At 37.9% G+C, this 21,054-nt stretch overlaps 1 protein-coding gene across 2 annotated transcripts in view; it reads right to left on the bottom strand.

The window, feature by feature from the left end:
• The window catches only part of WDR35 (WD repeat domain 35), a 49,322-nt gene that overhangs the window by 7,682 nt on the left and 20,586 nt on the right, over positions 1–21,054 (bottom strand). For both annotated transcript variants that reach the window (XM_066179976.1, XM_066179977.1), the window contains 9 exons: positions 11,669–11,813; positions 10,324–10,393; positions 9,526–9,579; positions 7,659–7,768; positions 5,933–6,143; positions 5,269–5,349; positions 5,007–5,143; positions 2,149–2,352; positions 174–320 (listed from right to left, as the gene is read on the bottom strand). In XM_066179976.1, the coding sequence (XP_066036073.1) occupies positions 174–320; positions 2,149–2,352; positions 5,007–5,143; positions 5,269–5,349; positions 5,933–6,143; positions 7,659–7,768; positions 9,526–9,579; positions 10,324–10,393; positions 11,669–11,813 (1,159 nt within the window). The remainder of the gene's footprint in view (positions 1–173; positions 321–2,148; positions 2,353–5,006; positions 5,144–5,268; positions 5,350–5,932; positions 6,144–7,658; positions 7,769–9,525; positions 9,580–10,323; positions 10,394–11,668; positions 11,814–21,054) is intronic.

Here is a 21,054-nt window from a genome sequence, read left to right on the forward strand (position 1 = left end):
TATCATATCATGGACCCATAAAGGTGTGAGCTAAATCTCATTATTCCAAAATTATCCAATGTACTGCATCCTGACTTTCCTGATATCTGGCTCTCCTCATAAATTAAGTCTTGTCATCAGTTTAATCATTTCCTTTGTGAGTTCCTTACTCCTGGTTCCTTCACAGAACATACCATTTCTGCCTGTCTGCGAAGTAGTCTCCGATGGCGTTGTGTGCCTGCTCCAGGAGCGCATCGTCCGAGTGCCCCGAGCCTGTTCTCAGCAGCTGCAGCACCCGGAACCAATCCCCCAGTTTAATCCTCAGCCCAATGGCAAGATCTCTGAACAGAAACAGCAGGGAAAAGTCAAACACAACAAAAGAGGCAACAAAAATCTCAAGAAAAGCATCCCAAAGTATTGGCGTGTTCTTAACCTGCAATGCAGGTATCAGAGTGATCCCAGATAACTTGGTTACAGTGTAAACACTATGCCATCAAAGCAAATATTCAAGAGAGCTCACAGGTTATATCAAACATATGCACTTCATTATCAGCCACAATCCTGTGCGAGGAGTTAAATAAGTGAGACAGTTGGGCTGATGTTACTTTAGGTTCCCTCTTACTCTGTTCTGAATCTTTCACTGCTGACCACTACAAGAGATGGCAGCAGCTGCAAAAGGCAAAAAGCAGAAGGAAGGTGAGGGGAAAGACCAAGAAGCAACAAATACGAATAATGGTGGCTAAAGCTGAGATGTAATAAAATGGATTTCAGAGACTTCTCTTCCAGACTCAGGGTTATTTTGGATAAAGGAGAGAGGACTCAGCCATATTTTTTCCTTTTTATTATTCATGCATACATATGACTCACTGTGTGTCTCGCATGTTTTTTTCACCAAACAGAATTCTATATTACCTCATTTAAAAGTAATTCTGCAGGTGCATAGAAAATAAATGGGAGAAACCTATGCCCTTCTTTTAAAAATACCCTCAACTTATAAGTAAATTAAGGAAGGCACTAGAAAATCAATGCAGTCAACTAAGATCATCGATCTAAAAACATTAAAATTTTATTTGAAAAATGTGTTTATTTCAGTGCGATTTATGGTAGGTCCTTATCAGGATTTTCCTAGTTGTGAAAGTTGAAACCAGTAAACAAAAAAGTTTACTGGTTTGACTTCTGCAATTCTATGTCCAAATTTCTCTTCAGCCATGTGAAAAGGAATATGCCATATCTAAAATTGGGGGTTGCAGTGTGACTGAAGTGCTTAGGAGGCAGCCCACATCCCCAAACCATCAAACTGGCTTTAATTAACTAATCAACTAATTAACAACATGCAAGGAAGTTTTCATTGCCAGGCTCTATTGGGCATCTCTCCCTGGCTCCTGCCTTCTCCCTCTGCCCTGTCACCCTGACCCCCCTTACTTTCATTCTTACAGCATGAAATAATAACTACTTTTTTTTCTCTATCATTCTCTACTGTTTTTCATGGCTCCATTAATCAAAGCTTAAAAATTTCACATGTGCCTAAGTGATTCATGTTTCTCCATGTTTGACCACCATCTACAGGCTACACTGCACAACTGCTGCTGATTTCTCATTATCCTTTTTCAGCAGAGACAGTGCTCTAGATAATTACTTAGTGTTAATTTATATTCCCAGCAATACTAAAATTTTGCTTTTTTTGTTTTCATTCCTAAGCAAAAATTACACTGATTGGTTTCAATGTTTCACAGTTTCATCCAGAGTCCTTCTGTCTCTCCAAAGATTACAGTTCATTAAAAACTCTGGTGTTTGTGTACGTAATTGAGAAGAATGCATACTTGGATACTAGACCAGAGCAACACCACATAAATTAAACATTATTTAAGATTGTTTGTATTTTTGGAATCCCAGTTGAAATACCAACAAAATACTCGTGAAAAAAAGTCTATAAAGCACAGCACTACCTAGAGCAGCCAAGGTTCTGTAAACAGTCTGGAATGCACTGGTTTACATACAGAACTAGTTATCTATGGATAAACCAAAATTCTCTCCATCTGATGCTTTTATGTTTTTGCAGAAAGTGGTAAAGACTCTCCAGAGAAAACAGCCATTCCTGATTAAGGAATGCTTTTTTTTCCCCAGACATTTTTTTCTTTATTTACTGCTGAGATGTTTACGAGCAATTACCTTCTGTCCATATCCAGATACATTCTTTCAGCTTCTTCAAATCTGCTAAAATAGGCTGTCACTTCTGCTTGCTTCATGGACTCGCTCTGCAGATTGCCCAGGCGCTTCACAAACTTAATGCCTTGATAATCTTTGCACCGCACAAAGGCTTGTTCAGCCGTCTGCAGATCTAGCTTCTGAAGAGCAGCTTCAGCCAGGAGGCGCCTGTGTGAAAAACAAACACAGCAGATAGAAAAGCAGCTATAGAATAAATTAAATGAGGATACTACATTTAACTAGTAATTATTTAAAGAAGACATACGAGTTGTTGCAATTTATTGTTTACTAGCTAATCTTAATACAGTCATGTGTTTTTTCCTAATACATTCTGTGATCTACCTGGTACTTGCTCAGTTCAGCTGTTCAGATGGACACCGGCTTGGGAGGAATGGGCAGGATTTGACTGTTACAGTTATGTGAAATGTGTTGCTGGTCTCAGTGCAGTTTCATTTATTTATTTCTCCCTATGCATTTGTTGAAACTTTAAGCCTTGATGGCAGCCTCAGTCTAAGTGCCTCCAGCTACACTGGCCATGACAAATAAATGATCCTTCTGATCCATCTGGATATTCCTGCCAGGACAGCAGTCTGGGAGAGCAGGGACTTTGGGGCACCTTGTAAACAGGTACTGCCCCATTGGTTAGTTCTGCAAATAGGGAATTCAGGCCAACCTGTGTGCATCAGGTGCTTGAATGAGCTCTAGAATTTTCCTGCAAAAATAAGGCTATTTAAAATTTAGACTGCCTTATTGACATAGTGAAACAAACTCGGCGCAGTAAGGCACAGACAAAGCCACTACTATTACTGCTGTATTCAATGACCTAAGCCATGCTTAGGCAGTATCAGCTCTGTATTTTTAATCAATTTGAGGTTGGTATCACTTAAACTCAAGTGTTCATCACTGAAATCAAAGAAGCCAATTGATCTGCTACACATCACCCTGGTTTCAGAATGATTCACGTCATTCTAGAAGCAAGGTCACTGTTTTGTTCTGATCTGGAATATACTGGCTTTATATCCAGCACTTCTAATCCATCACTTCTTCATAAATATGTGACATATTTTCTCTCATAATAAAAATAAAATACATGGCAATTCTGGAGCAAGGTAAACATAATTTGACATATATTTTGTGATTTTATGATATAGAACTTTTACTGAGACACAGACTTGCAAAATTAATAGTCATTTTATATTAAGTGAATAGATGGTACTAGCAAAAAAAGCATGAACAATTTCAAAGCTCCAAAAATCTTCAGCTAGTTCAAGACATTTTTAAAAATGAAGACTCAGAACACCAAAATTTTACCCTACACACTCAAGCTAATAAAATTATAGTATTATTTTAATATGTAACTAGGAAATCCTGGTTTTCAAAATGAACATTCTAGAGACAAAGGCACAAGTAGATAGGAAGGAATGGTTTTTTGGGGCAAAGTTTTAAAGCAAGATGTCTTGTCCAGTCTTTCAGCAACTCTAAATTCATCTCTGAATCATCATATTTAACATTGAACTCTCCAACCCCCCAATGCAAGCTAAGCATCCAATACTGCAAGAGACCATTTAGCTTCAAAACAGAGCCAAAATTACTACAGAAAGGTACAGATAAGTAAACAGTCTCCAGAGAGTTAAAGAGAATTTCTCTCCACCAAGGAATTTGTCAATGAAGTTTTAGGTTCTGCACTGACTTTTCATTAAATTATCTACTGAGGCCTTTACTCTTCCTTACTCTTCCAGCCCTTCCAAGTTGGGATATTAAACAGATTTCCAGCACTCCTGTTTTCACAGGTTTACTCTCACATGTCTGCTCTGCAGGCTTTTCAACTTTAGTTTAATAGCTGAGCCACGTTTAGTTTAAGCATGCCACTGTCTCCATTTCTCAAATTACTTCTGAGATGCTGCATGGGAACACAGCATACCCAGCTGTGGGTTTGACTCCACACTCTGAGGGTCCAGACTTGCAGAAAAGTGGCTATAGTAATTTGAGCAAGACTGCTCCTCCAAGATGTTTTGTAAATCAAAAGGTTTCAGAACGAAAAATAACAAAGCAACAAAATGTTGCAGAAAACAAATAATAAGGTACACACAGACGCCTGATAAACCTTGCGAACACATCAAGAAAACCCTTTACTTCCTTTTGTGTTCTTTCTTAAATACTCAATATTTTAGGACGGATAACGCTGACAGCGAATAGAGAGGGATACAGAGTTTGAAGAACAGTGACAAAATCCAATAGACACTTCTCTCTTGGCCCTGAGCCAATCTTTCTCAGGAAGGTATGGAAGAATCTAAGTTCTTTACCTTAAAGGGTATGCCTCAAACTTTCCCTATATGGAAACACCTGCTGGGTGTGTGGGCTGCATTACTACACCCAGCCCTCCTCATTTCTGTCCTTCATGGCCTGTCCAAATGCTACTCAAACTACTCTTATCATACTATCAGTCTGATGTGTTCCCTTTACTGGATTTTAAGCTCTTTAATGTTCAATACCAAATACATAAATTTTAATTTAACCAGCTTGGTTATCTTTTTTTCAACTTTTCATTTCCTTCAAATTCCCTCCAAAACACAAGGAACACTGTATAGCACAGAGCAAAAAGGTGTCCTGAGCCTACACCCTGTACCCACTATCATGATACAGCACATGCCTGATATTCTAGGTACTCCAACATTCATTAAATCTTAAATGATTGTGTGTAAAAATATATACTGCTTTAGCTGGTTTTAATTTGAGATTTTTTATTTTCATACTAGATCTGTCTGAATAGGAAAAGAATAGAAAAGAAGACAAATATAAACAATTTGGCTTGTAGATTTTACCAAAGTCTGGGATGTGGATTGTCTTCTATGAATTGGGAAGATTCCTCAATGCCAACTTTTTCAATCAATGCTCGACTGTCTCGTAATGACCGAATCTCGAAATTGATGATGTAATCTTTGTTAGGATGTTCAGGATTCTAACATAATGGATAAAGAAACATATTTTTATTCCTGGTGACTTTTATTTTCACCCAACAGAATAGATATCTATCATTAAGACAGACACCAACTGTTCCTACAAAATAAAATTAATTATACTGACCTTTAGTATTTCATCCAGAAGAACAGACTTGATTTCTAAATCTTCAAAGTTGCAAATATATCCAGATGTTTGTATAGGTTCCTTAAAGTTAAATAAGTTACAAAGGAATGAACTTATATTCTGTCTGACTAAATCCTAATCAAATCTGTTAAGTATACATATATAGATACATTCTTCTCCATACCAGGATATGCTTGCACTTTCAACAAGAAACAAATACAAGAATCATTAACATTATTGACTGTTCTGTAAACACGGACATCATTAAAAATCCTCATGTTTTCTGCAACTAAATTTTGAGAAATAGAATAACACCCGCCAATATTTAGATTCAACAGAACTGTTTGACAAGTATGTTTACTAAAATTGCATTTATGTACTCCAAAGCATACAGAAAAATATGCTCCTGAAAATCTCATACATTTAAGAAAAATATGACACCATTTTTATGTTTCTAGGACTGACCATTCCTTTTAACTATTTGGTCGAAAACAACATTCCCACGTGAGAGTTGAGAAGATTTTGAGGTTTCCTGAGGCAAGTTTATATAAAAACAGACTTGCAGGACTGAATGGTAAGCACACGAATAATACTATTTAAGGAAGAGCCATTAACTTGAGAGTGAATTTTTTAAAACGAGTAGTTTATATGTGCTGAAATTTACCTCCGGATCCAAGTTTCTGAAAACATACATCCTTGTTTTCTCCATCATGGCGAACAAATCGGGGTTGTCCTTGGCCCATTTCATATCCCAGACGTCCTTGCGCTCCAGTCTCAGCTGCTCGCCCGCCTCCCGCTGTCCCGCGCTGTCTGCAGCCCGCGCATCCAGCTCCAGGAAAGTCAGAACCCCTGAAAGGTCGATGATAGCGAGGCGGCTACAGAAAAACAAACACAGAAGAAAAATAAGGCAGTTAAATGACACTACTCAAGGCTGTAAATCTGAAAGAGTTCTCTAACCCGGCACAGTATAATTCTATAGATTCCATGAGATGCTGTCGTGTGCCAGAACCAGCACAGATGCATATGATTTTCATTTTTCTGCACAGCAGAGACCAGACACATGGAGAGATGTTCTTCATCTGCTCACACAGGATCTGGCCCTGCAAAGGTTCTGAAATATGCCCATTTTTATGTCCAGCATTTTGAAGATACATCAGATACCAAGTTGAATGAATTACAGGTCTGTCCCTCACCAAACTTTTCTTGACAAAGACTCAAATTAACAACTGAACAGAATGGGTTTTCTTTGTTTACTAGGAGGCAATAAAGCAGATTATTAAATTGAAAAGTCAGTGTGGTAAAAAAGCAGTCAGATGCAGACTTAATTCCTAAAATGGAATTTCCTGCATTTCTACAAAGAGTGTTCTTCACTTTTTTCCAAGGCAATATTAAGTATAATCCAATTAATCCCTGAAGTCATTTAAAATATGGGAAAAGTAAAATTTCTAAAAGGCTACATTTGAAAATTTACAATTGCATAGGTCTTCAGTGAATCATAGTAACATGTATTTGCTACAAGGCCATTTTAAAAGCATTTCTAAATATTGATAGGTAGACAGTCTTAATCCCTATTAAAATTTCAAATGCAATTTAGAAAATTAACCTCAAAATGCTTATGGATCTGAGCTTATTTCCCTAGAACAAAGTCATTTAGGAAGAAAACAGCTTGGGTTCAAAACAAAATTAATATGGCTCTGAATAAGTCACACTGCCTTTTAAACAAAGGCAAGAGATCTACACATGCATTATGAATTTTGTTTGACATTATGAAGTTATTTTGAAGTAATTAAAATTGCCTCACAAATTCTTGTATATTTTTGCCTTTTCTGCCAACACTCTCATGCACTCTCTTGCAAAAAAAAAATAGCTGTTAAGTAGAAAGCAACCTCAGTATTGGCACAGATGAAACTCAGGAGAACCAGGCTTACTAGAAATATCACCACTAGTAAAAGCCTGTAACAATGGAAAATTAAATGGGATGAACAAAGTTTCCAGGTTTTAGAAGGACACAGAAACAGAAAGAAGTCATAGATATAAAATTTCAGGTTATGACATAATTTTATCAACTCATGTCATGATCAAAGGCAGGTTCTGTTTGGTTCATCTAATAAAACAAAGTTATTTTCATGAACACAGGGTGTAAAACATAAGAGACCTTTACTAACAGTCTCTCAGAGCAATGACTGTCCAGGTGGAAATAATTAGTAATAAATAAATGGTTAATTAATGATTAACCATTAATAACTAAAATTAATAAACGGTTTATACTAAATTAAAATTTGTACAAAATTATTATAAAATTATAGATTTCACAGAATTAGTATTTTCACAAATTTTAGTGCTTAATTTTGAAACTGGACATCTGTGTTAGAAGCAGATCTGTAACTCACCTGGAGTTGCAGTTCAAAGACAGCTGATAGGCACGACACTCCAGGGTATAGCTCTGCACCACAGCCACACTAGGGAGGCTGTACCTCTGAATAGTGCCAGATTCTCTTCCCTAGAGGAAAGCAATGCTGTCTTAGTGAGAGAATTTGTCCATCAGGAAACCCTTTAAAATGGTCTTATTTATATGCTGTTTTAGACAAAAGTGCTTTGGGATAAGTGACAGAGCCTGAGTGAAAAGAGGAAATCATCACCCTAAGGGTTCTGAATTCTGGTATTTAAACAAGATACTCTAAGATGCTACAACTGACAGATCTGCTTAAATCAGGGATGTTTAACAGTTACAGTCCACAGAATTTCAGGAGCCATGAACCTCCAGACATGGTCTACATAATAAAAAAGGAGAGGTGTGAAAAGATCCTTGTCCCGCACTAAATTCACTCAAAGAGTTCCATATGGCAGCACCAGCCCAGGTCTGAAAGCAGGACAGTTCTGCTCATGTGGGGCTGTCTGCATACCAACAAGTCTCAACAGTTACTGCAAGACCAGAGCTAGATTTAAAAGGAAATGCTATAAAATACAATGGTTATTCACAGGCTGGAGTAACAGGAAACAAATCTAAGTACCAGTGTGATTTATCTTTATTTTGCTGAATGAAACACCCATCCCCTGTGTCAAGATATCATCAGGCCATCAGGGTGAAAGGAGTGACATCTCTGAACTGAAATGGTCACTGCCACTATTTTCTCGTGGTGTTTCTGTAAAGTGAACAACATATCCAGCTCGGTTTGTCGACTGTTCAACTCTTGTGTTGGAAATGAGTCAACATTAAATTTCAAAGGAGTGAAAACTTTATTCCTTCTTTTTTCTTCCCCCAAAGCTGTCCCTAAGATTCTCAGCATAAATCACCGTTTTTTACTTCATCACATATGTATACCCTATAGACTAAAAGGCAGATTAGTTCAGAAGTGCTGGGAAATTGAACCACTATCATATGCATTCAGCTTCAGCACATTTATCCAGATCTGGTCCCAAAGGCATTTCCTCTCATTCCTTTCCTTTTAAAAAAAGTCACAGATTAATTATTGTCAGAAGTTCATTTTCTTATTCTTCAAGCAGCAACAATCCCATAGTCACTTATTAACCAGCACACTTCCTTTGTTCATGCTTTGTCCCATGACCCTCTGATTTTGTAAAATCCAGTCAAAGGATATAACAAAACAACAAGTAAGAGTCCACACTGGAATCAGAACATGAGAAAACACCAAGGTCTTTCCTGGAAGGTGGATAACATGAAGAAACACTGTTCTTTGTCTCTCTTTGTTCTGTTCAGTTAGTTCACTTTAAAGACCATATGTAAGTGTGTCCATCTAATGAGATCACTTTCCAGCTTGGAACAAAAAAATGCACCAACTCTTTGGCATGATTCAATACCTCACACATCTAAATAACCCATAAGTGTATTCATCTGTATATAGTACAGTACCATGCATTATATCACTAATATGTAAACAGACAAAGTTTGTAAATCTTTGTGTCCAGAACATACTGTCTCAAAGAGCTTTCTCAGGACTCAGATTATAGAATTAAGTTCTGACCCAGACTTCATAAAATCCTGTGTGTAAGTATTAACTCAGGCAACTAGTCTGTAATTAAATAGTAAGTACTTAGTGAATTAGCCCTCCTAAAGAAAGAATCCAGGTTAACAGAAGAAACTGTTAGTTATCTTTGAGGAAGTTCAGAAAGACTTCGTCCATGTAAATTCTAAATTCAAAAATGCTTTGAAATTTTGACTGCTTATGAACACAGAGAAGAATCTTATGCCTACAAGCACAAGAGGCAATTAGGAGTTGTGTTAATCATGTAGCTTACCACAAGTAGTATCTTATCAGATGCTGTTATTGAACAAATTGGATCTCTTGTTCCCTGAAAGTAAACAAGGGATATCAGTATGTTTTACTGCAAAGGTAAGAATGCCCTGCTAAAAAAAGAAGGTTATTTAAATAAACAAGAGTGTTGCTAAGTATCCACATGAAAAGGGGCTATGAAACCTTGTCAGCATACAGTCTGTGGATAGTTTATGGTATCAGTAGCCTTTGTTATTGGAATCATGACAATAATATTAACAGCTTCCTTTCTTGTCCTGCCCCTCTCAGAAAAACAAGAAACCCAAAATGTAACAGGTGTTACAAGAAACAGAGAACACAAGAAAGCAACAACCCCTGACTTGTGCGGTCTGTTAATTAATTTCAGGTATATTGGTAAGGACAGCCAGCACTTGCACACACACATGACGTAAAAATGGCCAAGAATGCTATAAAAAATCACAAAGGTTACTGAGTTTCAACAAAGTTATATTTTGTTGAAGTAAGGGGAGCTGCTTCAGGCCAGGAAGACAGCAGGTGTCTACATACTGTACATTCCCAGAATACACTTTTTCCATGTTCCCTATAGTTTGCTGTATATTTCCAGTAATACATAATGACATGGTCACACCACCAAACAGAGGGAAGAAACATAACACTTATGTACAAAAGGCGGAAATAAAAGAAATTTTAAGTACAACCACTTCTACTAATGAAAATCTATAAAATAAATAAATCAACACTAATTACTGCTCTTTCAAGCTACCAGTGACACTACAATAAACTAGTTCAAAACCACACTCACTTCAAAAGCTCTGCTGTAATCAAGGTGTCCATCTCCAGACCCTGAAGAGGTGTCATCAATATGATAGATCCTGTAGAACAAGAAAGTTAGAAGAAAAAGTGAGTCCAAAGAAAGGATCATCTTTGGCAGCATCAGTATGTTTGATCCTTGGAGAAGAAACCATTGGAATTGGAGAAGAGAATAAAAGCTATGCCTGTTCTTATGTTTGAAAGCATCCCCTTGGATAAACCTGCTTTGTATTGATATCAAGATATGGCAGCTGCTTTCACTTTCACAGCCCCTGATGGTCTATTCCCCTATGATCTGTAAACTTTCATCCTGTAACAGTAAGTTCCTGCTGTTACAGTTAAGTGTCCTGCTGAAAACCATCAATCACTGTTGTCCTTTTTGAACGTGCACTTCTATGTTTCCCCAACCCAGGCTCTTCTCCATCATTATGACGAGCTTCACATCCACAAAACCTTATGTATTACTGTATTATTCAACACTTATAACTTCTCTTTTGCCTTAAAAAGTAGCATTAGGAAAGATTTTAGAATGCTAAAGTCATCACTAATGCTGAATTATAACTATTTATATTTTTCAATATTTTTTCAATTTATAATCTTGTCCAAGGCTAGGAAATCCAGGTCCTACAACAATGTAAGTTATTACAGTATGTATAAATAATTACTCATTATTAGGGATATATGGTGACAAGAGATGGTAGGTTTATAGAAAGATGATATAGTGTAGAGATTATATGGAAGAACACGCAAAATAACTAAAAAGAAAACCATAACAAAGTTGCAAATTTGTGGAGGTGACAGAAAAGTTAATGGCACAAATGAGCAGCTGGGAAGGAAATATTTTGGAAGCAAAACAATGTTGACTTTGGCTTATTTAGTTTGAGAGGATAAAAGTCCCTACAGGATTAGTTGTCAAAGCCACAACCAGACACAAGTGTATTAGAGAAGAGCCAGCTGGACAGACTATGTTCTTACAGGCAATGACAGACAAGAAGCAGTTTTCAGAGGGAACAGAGCTGCCTGGAAACTAAGCATGGAGGAGAAACAGGAGAGGAGTAAAAAGGCATCAAGACACACAGCTCCATAAGGAAAACATGCAAACATGCATCAAGCAAATGGAGACACAGTACAGGAACTAATCCAAAAATGTCTGAGGGATCTCGATAACAAACACACAGTTGTTATACAAAACTAGTATTTCATCTTACAGGCCTGCAAGTCAACAAACCTGATTGGACAAACAAGACGACAAGGGTTTGCATTTTAGACACGGCAGAATCCACCTTATCAATTACACCAGAGCAGAGGAAGAAAAATGACACAGCCTGAAGACAAACCTTTCCCTGCCCTCTTTCCTGGTCCGTGCCAGCTGATTGATTTCCATGGCTGTGAGCTTCTTGGCCACCCGATACTGCCAGACATAAAAGGCTTCTCTGGAGGCCGCAATCACATGTGTTTTGGTCATTGTGACAAACAAGGGCTCTGTTACAAAACCCAAAGAGTTGCAAAATTAGAGCAGCAAGCATTGGAGTAGATGCTGATTCATACATTTTTTCCAAGATGGATGAAAACATACACCCATACATTAAAAGCAAAAAAAAAACAGCCAAAAATCCACCCACACACAACCGAACAGCAGTTTTCATTAGCTGGTAACAAGTTTCACAGGGGCCTTGTGGCGTTGTCCAGAAGAACACAGAAATTCTTTACAAGTTCTGATTTTACCATGAACAATTTTCCTCCCCACTATTTCAGCAAATCTTCATGCGCTGATGCAGAAAACATTTAATACATGTAGACAAACTTTCAGGTTAATGACCAGTTCAGGAGCATCTCAAATCTCCTTAACAAGATCTATTAAATACTTCCATATTTGACATACTTATGGCTATTCAAAAGTTGACAATCTAGAAGAGGTTCTTTTTCTTAAGAACAATTCATAAATTTTAAGTTAGAGAAGACTTAGAAAAGCTGTTTGTACCTTAGTTAATAGTTGGGCCAAATATCAATTCCTTATTTGAATGGCAACAAATTAAATATTTAGCAGACTGTACACTGAGTCTTACTTTATTATACCAAAAAACCACAGTGTAGGAATGCAGGATATTTTCTTTACTTCAGCCCTAAGCCCACTTAAAATATGTGCACAAATTGAGTATCTCATTCCTGATGCCCATGCTCAGTTAAAACAAAACCAACCAAAAAAAAAAAAAACCAAAAAAAAACCCTAAAACAGTGAAGGCATTGAAAAATGAAGAAACCTAGTATGCAAACCAGCCAATATCTTTAAGTTCTACAAGTAAATCATTATGATACAAAAAAAAAAAAAAAACCCCAAGATAAATTCAAAAGAATTGTGCAAACACAGGCTGAGTCATGCAGATAACATGATCTGAGCAGAAAACACAATTCTTTTACAGTAATCTCTTTTATTTTTTTTTCCCCTCTGTATTTTAGCACAGAACAGAACTCTGGAGGGAGCTATAAGCCTGCCACATAGAAGAGCAGTGCTACAGGAGACAGATGGGGGAAGATTGGTTGAACAGATTTCATTTCTTTGAAACCAAGAGGATTATATAAGCAACCCAATGGCTGCAGAATACTTTTTAGTAAAAATGTCAATACTGGGCAAGAAGGCTTAGCAAAAATGCTTAACACGAGCTGCACAGTTGTTTACATTATATGCAACTAAGTGTATTTCATGTACTTATAGGACAATCATTTCAATAATTAGTCACATCCAAACTGAAGGACATAGTCTCCTGTTTCATCAAAAACTTTAATAAATTCTATGTATTTGCTTTGGTTTTTTATTAACTTCCAGCTGTATGTGCCATTACAACCAATGCTTTTATCCTTTAAAAATGAAACACGAGAATCTCCTGACCTGTGAAGGAATAAGGTTTGCTCAAATCACAACATTTTTGTACTAAACCTCATATTTGGACTCAACTTAGTCAACATTTGAGTACTTGTGGTCCAAGGCAATGTTAAACCACATTGCCATGCCAACATCTGAAGCCATGGGCATTCCTCACACTCACAAGGTGACTCCCCCTTTGACTTACAGCTTCCATGGAGCCTAAACTTACTAATTTGTGCACACTGAAATACCCAAGTCTGGGAAAAAAAAAGTTGTACACACAAGGTCTGTTGTGATCCAGAAGCAAGATGGCAAAGCACTCATGCTTTATGCAGGGGAATACAAACAATTAGGCATTTTATGAACATGCCTAAGCCTAAAGTGATTGTTACTGCCGAAAAGCACATACACACCAACCCCTGACACATTTTCCTGCCACTTCTTTCATATCAGCTCTAGCAGCAGCTGGACAACAGAGTAAGTTGGATCAGTTCATTCATCTAACTGACCTCAAAATTAAATAAATAAAAGATTACATTAAGTTGGATTAAAGAGAAAATCACAAATGCTGGAGCAGGCAGGAATGAGCAGCCAGCATGGAGGGCAGGGCCCTTCTTTGCAACAGCAGGCTCAGCAATGACTAGATTTAAGCCAAATGTGAAATTGCAGGGCACAGCACACAGACACAATCATCAGGATCAAATCCATGCAAAGCCACATCTGGAAGAGCAGCATCTCTGTGTGGGAATTGATGCTTTTACAGAATTGCCTGTATAACTTCAACAATTGCATAAAAGTAGAACACGTGGCATTTTTTCTAGAACTGCTTTAGCATTTTGTATTGGTCAGTCATTGAAGAAGAAATCACAAACAGAAAAATCTGTGGAAAAAGAAACTCAAATCCAAGTCTGGACTGGACACTATGAAACATTTCTTTACAGAGGGGGCAGTCACACACTGTTACACCTTCCTAGAGAGGTGGTCAGTGCCCCAAGCCTCTCAGAGTTTAAGAGGCATTTGGATAATGCCTTGAGCAACATGCTTTTCAGCCCTGGAGTGATCCTGGACTGGCTGATCCTTGTCAGCCCCCTCCAACTGAAAGCATCCCATTCCACCTTCTCACCTCAGAGCCTTCCACACTTGGCTATGCTCTGCTCCTAAAATATTTTCCTTCTTGACTGCATAATAGCATAAATTCAACATGAGGGAAGGATGTCCCAGCCACTCCAAGTTTGGGCTGTTGTTGGGCAGAGAAGGAAGGAATGGGATTTGTCATTTCCTAGGAAAGACAATATACTCATTTCAATCCCTTCAGGCTGAGGAAGATCTAGAATCCCTTCCCAGGCAGCTGGTTTAACTACTTAAGTTTCCTTTAGTGTAGGGAAATACCACTTTATACAGCAGTACTGATTGATTTACCAGCAGGTGCTGCTCACCTGAACATCAGTGCTCTTCACAGAACTTGTGCTCTGACCATTAAGCAGACAGAAATGCAAGCACCTAAAGTCTGAAGGAGGCAAGAGATTTGGACATTCATCTGCTTGGCATTTCCACTGCACAGCAGCTTTCCATGCTCAACATGTAAACTTCTTAGACTGTTGAGTTCCTCCTTCTGATTTTGCAGATACCCAACTTCAGTATTAATGTCTTAATACTTAATTTTCAGACATTGAAAATTTGTGAGGAAACATTGAAACAGGTGCTTTACTTTCCAGGTGCTGACCAAATACCGAAAAGGACTAAACAAACCATCCCCATCAAAACAACTCCAACATGTGAAACAACTGCCCTTTAAATTCTTTCTGACCCTCCTTTCTCTTCTCACCTCATTTCTCTTCACTATTTCTTCATAAAGCCTCCTCCTTGAAGGAAAGAAACTTTCTTTCCTGTACACCCAGGAATGTCGAATAACCTACAATGTCTGCATTTCATCCACACACACTCCACCTCACTTCAAAGCTGTTAGAAAACACCTGGTTCAGTGTCTAATCTTCTTGTAAAAATATAGACAGAAATCAAACTTAATGCATGACTACATTACTTCACCACATGAAAAGGCCGAGACACTTTCTAGTCTACGAGATAGGATGCACAAAAAAGACAGACAAGTAATGCCACCTAAATCTGATGGAAAGAAAGCAATCTGACAGACACAATACTAAACTCTTGTTTTCATACAAGTCTGTTACAGGCTGTTCCTGCAAAACTGGAATGAACTTAGTCTAATCAATAAATCTACCTAATTTTAGAGCTTGATTCAAATATCTCTGCAAGTGTTGGCTCACAAATGGAAGAAAATGTCAGGCAACAGCAGGGACAACTGAACATGTTGGGACATATGGGATAACTCATGAACAACTACAGTTTACGGAACATAAATATTCAAAATCCATTACAATTTACATTAAAAGGATCAACTAAGTAACAGCACTTCAAGTGCTTTTCACATGTAGTTCAATCATCCCTGTTAAGGCATCCAGGAGGGAGACAAGACACCTGGGCATGACTCCAGCTCTGCCTTTAATCCACCTGTATATTGGTCAGGCTGTTGTATTAATTTCACTGGGTGCTAACACACACTTGAAAGATAACTCAACACTCCACTATGTCAGTGCTCCTAAGCACATGTAAGAAGATGATATAATCCAGCCTGAGTGACCTTTTCTTAGTAGATACCATCTGTTCTGTTTCCATTAAAAAGATATTATATAACAAGATATTTAACCTTCTGTAGTTTATATTTAGTTATTCATCAAAGGACTTTGACAGAAACCCTGTGAGCCTGTAAAACAAGCACAGAAGACACTGTGTTGGTTAATTTTTGTACCAGAGTAGGATGGAATGCAGTAATGTTAGACAATGAAGAAAAGAGTAATTTATGGGCTAGAAAACACAAGCTATTGTGAAGGACCTCAAACACAAGGCACAGGAAGGAAGGGAAGCAAAATGCCTTCGGACAAAATAAAAAGCAGTATGAGGAACAGCTGAAAGTGTAACCACCCATCAATGTCTGAAGAAGCTGAAGTGATGGCCCATCATCAGATAATGACTGATTAATCCTTAATTGCCATTATTTACACAGACAAGCATTAGAAAGCTAATGACATAATTAAAACTTCAACAGAATAAAGGCAATAAGCACTTCTTTTTTTGAGCCTGACTTGAGCTACTGGCTTAGAGCCCAACAACATAAGATTTACATATCCTGAGGGTGAATCAAACATTGCATAATGTCACAATTACTTTGTCATTAGGAGATAATAGCACTTTGTTGAAACAGTATTATAAAATATTGTAAATTGACAATTCAGACAAATTGTGTCTTAACACACATTCTCAAATGCATTATTTAAATTCTCTGTCAGCTGCTTAGCATCCCTACATGAACAGTCTTTTGTTCTCCACTATTCACCTCCTACCAGAACAAAGCCCAAGAGGCTTTCCCCAAGAGGCCTGCAAGGCACCTAAGTCTCAAGGAAGAGTAAATCTTCATGTTCAGTAGAGGTCCAGATGGTACTTGTTCCAACAAGGGCCAGTCTGCTAGAAACCACAGATAGTGCCTGTCCAATTTGTAGTAATTACAGCCAGTCAAAAAATACCATTTAGATTCATGGTAGTGAAGAGCACACACTCAAGAAAAGGCAGGAGCACACAGATACCAAGTGGTCTGTTGAGGACATTCTACAACATTAGAAACCATTTTTCACCAGCATTTATGAAAATCAAATAAAGTAACAAGTGTATTTAAGCTGATCTGAAAGATGGCAGTTTCAAAGAAGTCTGAAACAAGTACAAGAGTTCAAAACAAAAATTACCTAACTTTTTATGGACAGAACTTTATGCAACAATTTATTCGTTTACTAAAAGAAAATAACCTGAAAATTTGTATTAGTAGAAAGAAGAGGGAAAGAAAAGAATTTTACAAACAGATAATAGCATTTTTCATAAGTCAGTAACACCCATCCAATTATCTTGAGTAAGAGATAAGTTAATTTTACTTTTTAACTGCTTATTTCTTAAACTATTAATTTTGACTCTCACCAGATAATTGATTCAATGCTGATTTTCCTCATTAATAAACAGAACAAAAGGACAATGATTTTGCTAGAAATCATGTAGCAACTGGAATCTTAGAAGAGCTTTCAGAAAGGTCTTATGACCTTAAGGTTTTACAAGGTCTTCTCTCTCTATTGACTTCTGCAAGGCCAGACAGCTGCTTAAGTTCAGCATGTTGTCAAACTGGAACAATTACAGTTCCTACTGCCAAGAAGCTCCAACTGTGATAAACAGCATGATATACTGTACAATAGGACCTTGACTATGTACAGCTGTCAACCTCTCACACCAATTGACCTTATGTTGTAAATATTTCTAGTTGTTCTATAACATTCCATTTGCAAATGTTACAAAAAGAGGAAAGTAACTATGATGAAACCAGCACAACGTGTTCCAAAAAGACTTGCATTTATAGGCATTTACTTTTTACTTCTACCATCAATCCCTTCTGCAAGTTTGGAGAGCAAACTTTAAAGGAGTCTAACAGGATGCATATATTAAAAAAAAAAAAAAAAAAAAAAAAAAGTTGAATCTTTGGCTGTGTTTACCATACAGCAATGAAAGACTCACTTGAAATATTTTAACTACCGAGGCTACAGAAATTTTTCAGGATTCAAAAATGTAAACATTCCTAACCTCAGGTATTTGTCCACCTCTGAGGCTGAAAGCTATAATGCCCAGCATTTTCACAAGTGAACTCACTCTAGGAAAGAGCATTGCACATCTATGCACTAAACTGGTCCTCCAGTACTGGAGGGAACAACAGCAGACTGCAGAAAGCTTTATTATGCTAAAGGAAGAAATTGTTTGATCTCTTCAGCACAATTCAAGTACAGTTGGAATAACAACTGCATTTTTCAATTAAATAGCCTTTCTTTTTAAGTGTTCCCAGTTACTGAAAAAGATTCTTTTCTTGTGTGGAGACAGCTGTAGGAGATGGGTCATACTGGCAGAATCATAAAGAAACCTTCGTTTATAAGTAAATAAAACTCTCACAGATTCAGAAAGTTCACATAAACAGAGCACTAGAAAAACACAAAGCAAAGAGTTTAAATGCAGAGTTAGAGGTGTACATGCAAAGCTAATTTTAACAGTGAGTGGGATTCATCTCATCTAATTTTAGACATCCCTGACAGAGATGAGCTGGCTGCCCTGGGCTTCTTCATACCCAGTGGAGAGCAAAAAGACCCCCTTCATGAGTGATTCACTCAACTAATTTTAGATGTCAGCTGCAGAAATGAGAAGAACTACTCCCTCTTAAGTCCCTGAACCCTCCTCCCACCACCCCAATCCCACCTGCCAAGTAAGTCCAGGAAAGCAGTGGCCACATACAGTGTAGACATCTGACCAGGAGTAGAGATGGGACAGCAACAGAACAGGCACCCAACTCACACCACTATCACCCATCATATCATCTCACTTCATGGGATTCTGTTTTGCGGTTAGGTTTTTTGGTTTAGGTTGGTTTATTGGCAGGGGGGCATTGTTTGGTTGTTTTGTTGATGCTTTTTCTTCCAGTCTGGGTAACACTTTTGGTATTGAACCTCCTGGACACATTATTCCTTACGAGTCTGATATGGCCCCCCTACTGCAAAAGGTGGCAAGAGGACATCAAAGGGACAGAAACAGAAAGCACAAGACTAAAACTACCACAATATTTCATAAACTTTCCAGAGGACAAAGTAGTCAAACTCTTTCATCAGAGCATACTGTTCATTTTAATTATGATCTACAATATAGAGCATGACTTTCAAAATACGTGTATGACTCACAGCTGATTTCCTCCTGCTATCACTGAATAACTGAACATTAGAAAATTATACATACAATTTAGTTAATACATAATAAGAATAAAATCATTTAGAAGCACTGGTTGAAGAAAAGAATAATTTATGATCTTGATTATTTCTAGTCTTTGGCTGATGTTTTTCCCACCAATATTCTTCTGTGAATTGTTGTTACTTCCTTGTTCGACAGTTCTTCACCTTACTTTCCCCATCATTTCTATCTTACCAAAACTTTGCTAGACACTTCAGCTATCTATTTTATCAGAGAATGGCTGTTTGTTGTTCAATATTAACTCCAAGTATTAGCACTATGGCTTAAAACTAACTTCTCTACTGAGACTAATTTAGCCAGAAAAGTTTCTTTTTGCAGAGAGGATAAAACAATGGCTGTAGAAGGCAAATTACATGAAAAAAACTTCATGAGGTTTCTTGTCATAATAGAGTCTTCCATCTCATTCAAAAGCAACTAAGTATTTTTATAAATTTAAATAAGTTATTTAGCCTTTCAACAAAACAGGAGAGTTAATCAAAGAATCAAAGTTCAAAAAGAAAACTGCAAACGCGGTTCACAGTGTCTACTCTGAATCCAAATTCAGATCTATTTGGGTAACAAACTGTCTTGGTTTAGATAGACAGGTATCTGCCAGGGAGGGTTGGAATCTCCCTTAAAATGTAAGCCCCTCCCCCCCTTTTCCAAATTATCATAAATTTGCAATTAAAAGGCTGTCAGGCAAAGATTTTGGGAATAGGTATAGCAGTTCTTTACTAGGGATATGAAAATACAGATGTTATAGTACAGAAGAATAAGCAAGCAAATAAACAAACAAGAAATCCTAGAAAACCCTGACAGAGTCAGAAATACAACCTGACACCCTGTTGGTCAGGGTGTTGGAAGCAGTCCAAAGTAAGACCTCCTGGAGTGGCAGATGTGGTTCTGTTGGAGTAGAGATGGTCCCGTTGAAGAAAAAGGGTCCAGTAATGGTGAGATGGGTCCGGTCTTCCTCCAGGGGTCCGATGGAAAAACTGGATACCTGGTGGGACTGTGGCTCCTTCTTATCTAGGTTAAGATGGTTTGGCTCCTCCTCCCTGTGTGGAGCAGCTTACAATAGTGTAGTGTAATGTGTAATGTCATTGATGAGCTCTTAATGGTCCATTAGCAGAAGACATTCCCATGGAAGTAGTGAAACAATGAAGAGAGATAAGTAGCACTCCACCATCTGATAAGTGACACTGACCCATTTGGGCAAAGATAAGCAATTCTGCTCCACCCAGATGGAATAGAATAATATGCTCTTTACAAAACCCATGACATTATCCACCCCTTATTCTATTACCATCTGCATCATACCTAACACAATGAACCTTTACACTCAATTCTCACTTAGGATTAAGTTTCCTTGTGGTACACAACTGGTTTCCCCATTTTTTTTGCATTACCCACCAAGTGTAACCAGGTCCTTGAGCAAAAACAATCCCACAAATGGGTTCACCTTTGCCTGAGGTAGGGTTAATCCAAACAGTCTTTCCTAAAATACCTTTCATGTGTACCACAGGGACTTTATCCCCATCCACTGTGTGCAAGGGTTCAGACTGGACAGGACCAGCTCGACTGACAGATCCTTGAGTGTTGACCATCCATGTGGCCTTTGCTAAGTCCATTTCCCAATTTTTGAAGGTTCCCCCACCAAGTGCTTTCAGGGCAGTCTTTAGTAATTCATTGCACCGTTCAACTTTCCCGGCAGGCGGTGCATGATAAGGAATGTGATATATCCATTCAATGCCATGTTCTCTAGCCCAGGTGTTGATAAGTCTGTTCTTGAAATGGGTCCCACTGTCCCACTCAATTCTCTCAGGGGTGCCATGTCTCCACAGAACTTGTTTTTCCAGGCCCAGGATGGTGTTCCGGGCAGTAGCGTGAGGCACAGGGTAGGTCTCTAACCATCCAGTCGTGGCTTCCACCATGGTTAGCACATAGTGCTTGCCTTGGCCAGTTTGGGGAAGGGTGATATAGTCAATC

This window comes from Chamaea fasciata, unplaced genomic scaffold (assembly GCF_029207755.1).
Source record: "Chamaea fasciata isolate MVZ Bird 193981 ecotype frontalis unplaced genomic scaffold, bChaFas1.0.hap1 SCAF_3, whole genome shotgun sequence".
NCBI classification, from domain to species: Eukaryota; Metazoa; Chordata; class Aves; order Passeriformes; family Sylviidae; genus Chamaea; species Chamaea fasciata.